An 11,292-nucleotide genomic window follows, 5' to 3' on the forward strand; every position below is an offset into this window, starting at 1 on the left:
ATTGCTGAAAAGAAAAGATGTCAGCAAAGGAATGCAGTTTCCACAAAATATCAATAACCAAGAAAGCCCTTCTCGACATATCAACTCTGACTTTTGCAACAGGAAAAAGAGATCTGTCACTTTTTAAGAAAGGCCAGACTGAAAACAGAACTTTTGAAGCCCCAAGGCTTATGTTTATGTCTATATCATATTCTTTTCCATTATGTCTGTGTAAACCTGGTGGATTAAACCGACATTCATTTGTATGTTTGTGTGTTTGTGCTTAAAACGCTTCTATAAGTCAATATTTTTACAACTGGCATCAGAGATAATCACAGATAACCCAGATTAAACATGTGTAATGAATTTAAACTTGATCCTATATGCAAACACAAAAACACACCACGCAACGAACAGATACAGAGTAACTAATTAAAATATCTGCAATGTAAATTTACTGTTTTATTTTAGTCATTTGTCAAACAAGTATTTTTGATGGTAGAATTTTTCCTATCTTTTAGTTCTTGAAGACAGATGAAGACACGCACACACACACAGCGGGGCCATGTCCAAGTCTTTCCCATCGGACCTCTCTGTAGGGTAACCAGGCTTGGCTAGAGGGGTTTGTATGGGCAGCTGGAGAGGGTTGACTCTGTGTGTCTGTATTTGTGCGTGTGCGTGTTTTGTGTGTCTGCCTGGAGGGTGTTTAGTTTGCTGGATTTGTTGAGTCAAGGGGTTTGAGCATGCCCTCCAACTTCATGCATGTGTTTGCGTGTGTGCGTACATGTGTGTTAACCCATGCATACACCAGTGCGTATGTGCTAGGCTCCACACATGTGTTCTGTGCACGCGTGTGTAGTCTGGAGAGTCATGTATGAGTGGGTGTGTGGGAGATGCATTGGTGGGAGGGGGTTGTGGTGCTTGTGCCCTAAATCCATCGTTGGAAAATTTGGCATTCTTCCATCTCTCCTCCCCCACACACAAAACCCCGGAATGATCCGCAATCCTCATCTCTGTTCGGCTAAACCAGAAATCAACTCTGTATCGTTCTGATTTGTTTCTGAATTCTTTCCAACATCATAATTTTATGTTCAACATTAAATACAGTTTTTTAAAATTGTGCATTTACCAAACCTAAACTGTTTAAATGATGACCTAATAGTGAAGGAGAGAAGAAAATTTCGTAAATGAAGCAACAATATGCATCTGGGAGAAAAACGAACATGTATTTTCATTCTTAGAAAACCTCAAAATATAGTAGAGAAACTGAAATGTGAGCTTTGACTTAACTACCCTGAAGAAACAGAGGAATACACGAGTTCTAATGATTTTTTACTCTGGCTTTGACTATTTTCTCTACTGTCTATTATCACTCCGTCTGCAGTTTTGTGTCTGCACGTGGGGAACATTCTTTCATAATTAAAAAAATTTGACTTTACTGATAAAGTGAAGGTCATATGCACATGGGGGCATGCGAATGTGACAGACTTGTAGACTGAAAAATGGTAAATGCTTATGAGCAAGGTTGTGCTACCAGATGTGAGGAAAATCCACTTGACTGATATGAATCCAGCCTGTAGTTATAACCTAAAAAGCAACCCTTAATCCTGACCTATCACAAAAGTCTTACTTCAAGCTATGTGTCTAATCCCATAATGCTGCTCAACCACAGAGAAATATCTGGGACAGAAACGAGATTTACTCAGCATAAGGTCAGAAATGGATAAAGTGATGAGGGACCATTATTGAACTAACGTACAATATTGTACATAAAATAAACAGAGAAGAATATGCACTATTATCTGCTTTATTTTATTTTATTTTAAATAAGGAGAAAATAAGAAAAAATTGTCTTTGACCTCTTGGACCTCTTTTTTTCTTCTTCCATTGAACATTTCAAATTCTTAAACTGCACTTTCATAGTCCAGTAACAACAAACTTAACCTCAGCATTAAACTTCTCCATCTAGGGCTTAGCGCAGTGGAACATCTGCCTACATTTGACCCAATCCCATAAGCTTCCTGTACCATTCCAACCCTTTGCATGTCCTTCTTCACTAGATCCATCAAATCTCTCTGTGGTCTTCCTTTTCCCCCTGCTTGGGAGCTCCATATTCAGCATCCTTCGCCTAATATCCACTATCCTTCCTCCTCACGTTCAGGCGATCTCAGCCTTGCTTCTCTAACTTTGTCTCCAAACTGCTCAATCTAAGCTGTCCCTTAAAATTAAAATGAAATGAAAGATCATACCTATGCTTCTTCATGAAAGAAGCAAAAATGTGAATGAAACATACAATCCAACTGGCATCTGGAGAAAATGTCCTAGAAAATGTCCAAGCCTCAACTTCTGAACCCAACTCAGGGCTCAAACACATGAAAACATGCATAATGTACGTAAACATACTTATTTATTCCTGATATCACAATTAATTACTGACATGTGACTTTCCCGTCTAATCAACAACAGCTGGTAATAAGTTAACACCATGCCAGATAATTTTAGGCTCGAGTGTCAAAAATATCACACTTTCATGCTGATAAACAGTTTGATTGCCTTCTCACATTTTATTCAACAATGTTTGAGCCACTCCAAAAAAGTTTTACTAATGCCACTGACAGGAGCCAACACCGTCAAAAACAACAGCACTTGCCACCAGAAAAGTTCAGGATATCCTCAACAACTCAACACAATATCCCTGTCATCAGACAACAGCGAGCTTCGCTGACTCATCAACTGCTGTCGGACTCCTATCCCTAAATTTTACAGCCACCTCAAGTCCAGAGCTGTTTGTCCTACAGTGACCACCGTAGTTAGGATTATGCAGGTAAATTGGGAAGAAAACAGAACTCCGTTGACTGCAATCTACTGACATCTACTGGTTAGATTTTACAGACCGTAACTTTAATTCAATATTTCCAGTAACAGGAACATTATTAAAAGTAACACAGTAGCACTCTCATGCTAATATTTTGTATTTGTTTTTATTGCCATGTGCATGTGCGTGTATATTGGTGATATACACGCACATGCACATGGATATACTTTTATATCATATTTTCTTTTGCAGGTATATAGGTTATGCCTTACCGCCCACTGAGCAGGAATCCAGCAACCACTGCCAGCAGGACCAGAGCCAGTGTGATGGCCACCGCTACTATCGAAGCTTGAGCACGCTCACTAGTAGCAGTTACTGCCAAAGACAAGACATGGGATTACACACAGTACACAAACACAAAACCACACCTGGCATCTGTTGTTGATACAGCCCCAGAACACAGGTGGGAGTTGTGTACAAGTTAAACTTCATTGTATTGTCATTCTCTCCTTCTCTTTGGTGTACTCACAGTAAGGGCTGGTCTGGAATTCAAAGCGCCGGCTAAATGCACCATAGCCTGCTGAGGTCCTGGCTCGTACCTGTAATGCATCATATCATTCATGCACCATACTTCAATTTAATTCATTTGGATTTGCTTGATCTTAGGCAATACTGACAAACTATTTTGTCATTGCTACATATTTAAATATTTTTTCCTTCCCTTTTGTCATCCAGTTCTATTATCATTCTCTTAATTTGTGAAACCCATTTCTGACCTGGAAGATGTAAGCTGAAGAGGGCTTCAGGCCTTCCACCACCATTTCAGTATCCTTGGATTTTATTATTGTGTAACTGGAGTCCTGTTCCTTTAGTTGAAGAAAGAGAATGTTAGCTTAATTTATTCATGTGTTCTACTAACATTTTTGTACTTTTGATTGTCAAAAATGTGTTGCCCCAATAATTGTATTGCCAAATTGTATGCATATAGCTTATTGCTGCTTTCTCTCCGCAGCTACCTGTGGTATATGCGAGCATGAGTGTGTCTAAATGCCTGTGTGTAGGGATCACTTTTCCAACTGTAACCACATCAGGTTTTAACTCAGCTAAATGCTGCCTCCATTAGCCAGATGCCATTAGCTCACCACTGACCACAAACCCTACCCTGCTCTCCAATGTACCTTTATTGTGACCTTAGAAAAGAAGACATCAGAGGATTACAGGCAGAAAAGAGGAAGGGCACAGGAACAATGATCTGCACAGAAGCATCAAATTGCTGTCCCTACTTAAGTCCAACTTAACAAAAAAAGGGGGGAAAAAAAGCTATTATGCTGTTACAAAGACTTTTGAAGTCAAAGTTTTCTCACTGGACCCGGCTTAAAACACAATTTCAGTAAGATACACACATCTGTAGTTGTAACAAATTAGGTGTGTTATACAGGGCAAAGGGGAAGTGCTGCTAGAGGTTGTTCAAGCATGGTCAGTTTCTTATATATGGTCAGTTTCTTATATATATATATATATATATATATATATATATATATATATATATATATACTCTTAAAAAAGGCCAGATACAACCAGTGTCACTAGCTATGTACTTTGAAAATGACATTTATCAACAGAAATGTTTATATGATGTGTGTGTGTCTGTGGACTAAAGTCAATATGATATCTATTGTACAACTAAAAGCAAAAGCTTGAACAAGAATAGCCCTACAAATGAGTTTTCTGTTGTATAGTACATTTAATTTCATAGTACATATTGTTCAAAACTGTATACATTAAAACACTAAACTGGAAAACCAGTGCTTTTAAAACTGAAACCTCTACTGTACGAGAGGTTCAGGGAGGTACTAGGAAAACACAGCTGGCCCAAGGGCAGTAGACAAAGGTACACAGCTTTGTGAAAAGATTTTTACCTTTTCAAAATACTTGATCTCATACTCTAGGATGATGCCGTTGGGACGATCAGGCTCTGCCCAAGAAAGGGCAATGCTGCTCTTCCCTGTATGACCTTTCCTCACCACACTCACAGGGGACGGTGCTGCAGAAACAAAGATTCAAAGAAAATAGTACGGTTTGAAGTATCAACATAAATAGCACAATCCAGCAGTTAAATATGATGCAACCCATTGCACTTCTCACTGCATTTCACATTATTAAAACTAAATAACACAGGCATAAAACTCTAATAAACCGTGGCACAAAGGCACGTGGCAAAGTGTGCCAATGTTGTAAAATCTGCTGGATCCCATCAGCATTCACAAGACATCATTCTTTTGAGGACACCTCATCCATTGATGTTTACATGCACATAACTAATTGTCATGCATGCTGTGATTGCTGTAAATCATGAAAAATTTAACTGTAGATTAAAAAACCTAAAGAGGATTTTAAATTTGGCGACAATAGGAAGAGGTTTTTCATGTAACAACTTACACAGTAACGGATATCTATCTTTGCTGTTTGGTGATTTCTTTCAAAGACATAATTTGCCATGTTTTTTCTTATGAGTTTCATGTTTGGAATTTAGGCTCCTCTCTGAGGTTGTTTGCTTTTGTCTGTCAAGCTCCAGCTCAAAAAATGTTATTTTTGGTTACCAAGCAGCTCTGCCTCAGAAGCATGTTTGCAATTTGGCAACAAGGTGCACCTGTGTCTAATTAAACCATCCCTTTATGTCTTGCTGCTGGCTGAGCATGTGCTGCCAGAGAAGCATATGAATTCAACTGTTTAAGTCTTCACATTTGAGTGTCTAGTGTACCAAATTTGGCACACATTAAAGGTTACGAAATACACTGTAAAACTCTTCTAATGTAGAATCAACACAAACAACAAAATAACGACATAAATGTGTCACTTTTATGCACAAGATATTTGTGTATTTCGTTCTTTTCTTTGTATTTCTTTTAAAGCTTATATTTTCATTTATGTCTTTTTTCTGTCATTTATCCTTTCAGTTTTGAAGTGAGCTTTGTTCTGCAAGTTTACATCAATTGCAAAGCCATCCTGGTGTAACCTGATCTATTGGTTCATCTCTCAGAGGGACAATTGGAGAGTCTCTGACACATAAAGAGCTTTTAACTAGGCAAAATGCTCCCTCAGGCAACATCCCTATAGCCTGTGTGTGTGTGAATGTTGATGCGCGTGGATGTGCATGTGAATGTGTGGCTACTGCAAATGCTAAACACCGTTTAGGTTTCAATGGCCTCAGCAGAAGTCCACAGAGAATAAATCATCGCTACAAACACAGTAACTGTATCTTGAGTGGATGGTTGCACAGAAGTGTTATCTGGAATATCTTAAAAGCCTGAAACCAGAGACCGAAACTCACACACATACACACACTCAATGCTTAAATGGTATAAGGCCTGGATTCAATGATGAGAGAGAGGGTTTATTTTCCCAGCAGCTTTATGGGTAACAATACACCAAAATCTAAGTTTACACCCTCCAAAAATGGATGCAGTTTTCCATTCTATATTTAATCAAATGTTTTGAAAAGGATTTGTAAAGAGGGTACAGCCTTTTACCAAAGCTAGTGATTTTTAGGGTTATATAAATCATTCTTAGATTTGAAGTAGGGATTTTGTCTCAAAATTGTCATCAAAAATGTTGTCAAACATTATTTTTCACAAAGAAACAATAAGGACACTAATTATAGAGGTTACGTTCCTTTAATGCCTTTAAAATCTTTATTTATCATCATAATCCATCCATCCTTCCATTTTCTTCCACTTATCTGTGGCAGGGTCGTGGTGGAAGCAGCCTCAGCAGAGAAGCCCAGACCTCCCTCTCTTTAGCCACCTCCTCCAGCTTGTCTGGGGGAACACCAAGACGTTCCCAGGCCAGCTGAGAGATATAATCTCTCCAGCATTTCCTGGGTCTGCCCCGGGGCCTACTCCCAGCGGGACATGCCTGGAACACCATACCCAGGAGGCATCTAGGAGACATCCTTGTCAGAAACCCGTTCCTCCCAATCACGCCACTCCAGGTCTCACTGTCATTGCCCACATGAGCTTTGAAGTCTCCCAATAAGGCGACAGAGTCCACAGGGGGAGTACCCTCAAGTACCCCACCGAGGGACTCCAAGATGGCTGGGTACTCTGTATTGTCCTTTGGCACATAAGTGGCTCATCCGGGTGGTGAGCCTACAAGAGGGTGGACCCATGTCTCTTTTTCGGGTTGTGCCTCGCCGCGCCCCATGGACTAAGGCCCAGGCACCAGGCACTCACCGTTGGGCACCCTTAATGGACCTGGCTCCAGGGCTCCAGGGCAGGCCTCGGTAACCCTATCCCAGCCAGGGTGAACTGTTTCCTAGATCTTTCAATCATAGGGATTTTTGAATGACTCTTTTTCTGGTCCCTCACCCAGGACTAATTTCCCATGGGAGAGCCTACCAGGGGATGAAAGCCCCTTGTCACCATAGCCCCTGAGATTACTGGGACACACAAATGCCTCCACCACGACAAGGTTGCAAACTCGTAATTCTTAAAAAATAATTTTTCTGTCAATTTAGACAAACTAAAACTGTTGACTTTTTCTAGACTATAATCCAAACTATAGCCATTCCTATTTTAGTTAGTTGAAAGTATGTGCAAGCTACTTTACATGCTTTCACTGAGCTGTTGCTTTACTTAATGCAAAGTCGGTTTACATTTGAAGCACACATAAAAACAGGAAATGTTGGTCTGCGGCAAACACAGCGATTAAACACTTTTTGGCTCACTTGGTTCTGTCTCTTCCTTATCACCAAATACAGATATATACAATATCTGTATATACCAAAATAGCACTCACACTCAAACAAGTGCTTTAAAACCCAGATTTTCAATCGAGACAGAAGGAGAGGTAATAGAAGAGAGAGACGGGGAGGAGGAGGGAATGCAAGAGGCAAAAAAAAGTGAAAAATGAAAGACGAGGAGGAGACATGTTGAAAGAGTGTAGACGGGACCCAGCAACACTTTTATTTTAACAACGGGGTAAACAGTGTAATGACACTTCTAGCTTTAAACACTTCCACTGCGTGTTATAACTGCTAATGAGCACGTACAGTATGCCAATGAAAACGCAAATGAAGATGAACTCCTGGTGTTTATGCCTGGTGGCTGGTAATGCTCTATTTGCTATCCGTCTGATACTTTTTTTTTCTACAAAGAGTGAGTTTAGAAAAGGTAAAACCCATTCACTGGAGGAATACAGCTATCCAATGTAACAAATAAAAGCAACATTATCACAGTGCTAAACATAAATCTCCCAGACCACTATCTGTCTGCACATCACCAAAATCAATACCGGCTTTCAACGATCTCGTTTTTATCTTATAACTACCCTCTCGGAATGACTGATAGATAGATTGAGACAGAATGAATTGGAGATAGGGGACAGAGATGTCTTCACTAGGGTTGCAAAGTACAAAAACTGCTATCATCTATTTTGCGAGGAACTTTAAAACTTTAATCTGCCTTTTCTTTTGATGCAATACATTCGATTAGTGGCTTTGCACCAATCCAGCATCTTGCCACAATCCACTTCCCTATCAGCACATCAATATTGACAAAAAAATATAATAGCTGGAATATTTAAATTGTGGCTTGGAGATTTAATGCTGTGACCATAAACTGCTCCAATTTGGTGTATTTACAGAATTTACATTTGTACCATTCCCATCACTCTCCCTTTATTTTATAACATTTATTTATTGTTGCTGGATTAATTAGGATATAAATGGGTTTTTTTTTTAAATTAGAGGAAGTAAATGAAAATTAATGCACAAACAACTGAGCTATTGGTGCCTTTCTATATTTTGACAATACACACCACACTTATAAGATTCAGTTTCCTAAGTTATATGTTAGAAGGCTTTTTGTTCCTTTTAAACCACTAAATCCTTGAGTTAACCTTCACGACCTTGGTGGATGTTAGCCAATTTGAATGGATTGTTAAAATAAACACACTCTACAACCCTACAAATCTTTTATCTAAATTCATTTAGTACTTTTTGAGCTATCATGTATACAGACAGAAAGAATGCAATGCTACCAACAATATAACCTCTTTGCTAAGATAGTGTTGGGATTGTTGGGAGCCACAATGTTGGGTGAAGAAATACTATGTTATACCTGTCAAACAGTGTGATCTATGGCATTAATCATAGTTTCAACTAAAGAAATAGAAACAAATGATGTGTTTTTGCAACAAAGTGTTCGGAACAAAGTGATTAAAGATACAATTTAAAGTTATGTGTAGAGAAAACGCACTGGCTCATACCTTGAGTTGGGTGTCTTTTGATAATTGAATGACTCATAGGTCAGTGTAAGTGGCTTACAAACAAAAATGATATTCATATGAAAATAGTCATGCACAAGGACTGAATGGGAAGTCTGTCTCCCTGTTAGAAACATCTAAAGAAATGAAAGGTGGTTCAAGACTTTTGCACAGTATTGCACGCTCCACATCAAAGTAAAATAAATAGCTGCAGTGGCAGGCAGCACATTTTTACCACACGCAAGCTAATGTATCATGGTACATTTGATTAATAGCCAATAGCAGAAAAAACGTATTTGGGAGCATTTACTGTGCAAGTGGCACTCAATGTGCCTACAGCAGGAACAAATAACCTGAAATAAGATATTTTAAAACAGACAGAGCTATCCTAATAAAACAAAGCTGTAAAACTTGTGCTTATTAAATACAAAAAGAAACTATTTAGATTTCAAAGCTTCCTTTTTGAGTGTGTAGAAAGAGCAATATGCTAATTGTTTCCACTCAAACATTCATCAATGTCTGAGCAAATACAGAGCTTAAAATGTAACATATGGGAAACAATCACTGGGTTGCAGGGAAACTTGTATGAGCATTTTGGTGGCTTACTTTTCTTTTCAAAATTAATTTCTACCTCATAAAGGCAGGTGCTAGCAAGCCACCTTATCAAATGTATATACCAGTGTGTCAAGGAACATCAAAGCAGTGAAAAATATGTGGGCTTCCATGCTCCAACAGTGCTCTTTGTATTTTTGAATGTATACAAGCAGTTAATGTCCAGACTCTCACTATTGTCTCTTTACTTCCGTCCTCTGCTTATCTTTCCTGCTGTTACAGCGTCTTGCTGTAACCTTTTCTTTCCTTATCACAAGCATCCTATCATTTTCCCTCCACATTTTGCCCCCTCTGCCCTGTTGTTCTCTCGTTCTCTGTCGTACATTTCTCCCGTTTTTCACCTCTCCTGATCTCCTCTTCCCAACAACCAACACTTTATTATTCAGCAGGGATTCGCAGGGACACTGTGAAATCACCTATTTCACGGATAACTTATCGTGTGTGACACTTTTCACACATCAAACAGCAGATCCTCTGACTCTATCTCTCTCCCTGCCTAAGCCTTAGCAGTAGTTTTGTCTCAGTACCTTGTTTTTACTGTCAGAGAGCAGAAGCACACTCTAGACCAGTCACATACGAGCACAACAAAAATGCAGGTGGTTAAACTGCTGATTGAGGTTTTCACTTAGTAATTACATCTGTCACTAAAGAGCAGATGGATCAGAACATTTTAAATCAGTCATTACAATTACTGCCTCAGGATTATTGTGAAAATGATTGTTCCAAATAATGTTAGTCACTTGATACACAGCCTTCCAGTAGTTGAAGTGCTCACTTTGTTGGTTTTGTGAGTCGCATTACACAAACAGCGGTTGGTGCACACTGCTACAAAGAGCTAGGAGCTGTATTCAAAAAACATCCTTGGGCTAAAAGGATCTCTTATTCCTAGGGGTGGACTTACTTCTAACTTTAGTACTCTTAAGTTCATTTGTTGTGAAATGATTCACAAATAATTTTGGTTTTAAAAGCAGATGCAACATCTAGAAGATGTTAGAAAGTTTTCACTCCTAAGTCAATATAATCTACATAAAATCAGCCAAAGCAGCTGCAGGCAACATTCACTGCTGTTATTATTTTACACAAGTACAATGACATAGCACAATTACACAAGTGGCTGTGTCATTATCATGACATTGAAAAACGTTGTAAATGAATCCAAAATGCAATATTTAAAGCACAGTTTCACAGTGTTTAGCATCATACACTGTATTACATAAACAAAGATGGCTTTCTAAGTGGATTCTTACCTAAAACTAAAATTCTTTCACTAACACAGACCTGTTACTTGTCAATCAAAAGACAAAAGTTCTTTCTTTATTTTTTTTAATATTTTTGCTTCCAAGCAGAGTTCTTCCTTTCTTGTAATGTTTATTGTAGTGTAGTAGTTCCCTAGGCTTTCTGAAGGTCTTTGGACACTCATCAGAAATGGTCTTATTCTTAAGGATAGAAAACAGGGGGAAAAGGCTGCGGTATGCCAAATTACACAAGAATTGGACTGAAATGCAGTGGCAACAGGTCTGATTGTATGAAATCTTTGGTTCACGTCTTTGTCTAAGATGTAAGGAGGTCAGGGGGGAAATATAAAAGTGAATGGGGTTGAATTTCAGCCAGGACATTAAAAA

The 11,292-nt window shown here is 38.8% G+C and overlaps 1 protein-coding gene across 2 annotated transcripts in view; it reads right to left on the reverse strand.

Annotated features, from left to right (window-relative positions):
- The window catches only part of epha5 (EPH receptor A5), a 63,503-nt gene that overhangs the window by 19,316 nt on the left and 32,895 nt on the right, over positions 1–11,292 (reverse strand). For both annotated transcript variants that reach the window (XM_085279189.1, XM_085279190.1), the window contains exons 6-9: positions 4,714–4,838; positions 3,571–3,660; positions 3,324–3,393; positions 3,067–3,169 (exon numbers count right to left, since the gene is read on the reverse strand). In XM_085279189.1, coding sequence (XP_085135315.1) covers positions 3,067–3,169; positions 3,324–3,393; positions 3,571–3,660; positions 4,714–4,838 — 388 coding nt within the window. The remainder of the gene's footprint in view (positions 1–3,066; positions 3,170–3,323; positions 3,394–3,570; positions 3,661–4,713; positions 4,839–11,292) is intronic.

Source organism: Mchenga conophoros, linkage group LG7, assembly GCF_057382185.1.
Source record: "Mchenga conophoros isolate Kocher_MC1m ecotype Shallow Benthic linkage group LG7, M_conophoros_male_GT1.1, whole genome shotgun sequence".
NCBI classification, from domain to species: Eukaryota; Metazoa; Chordata; class Actinopteri; order Cichliformes; family Cichlidae; genus Mchenga; species Mchenga conophoros.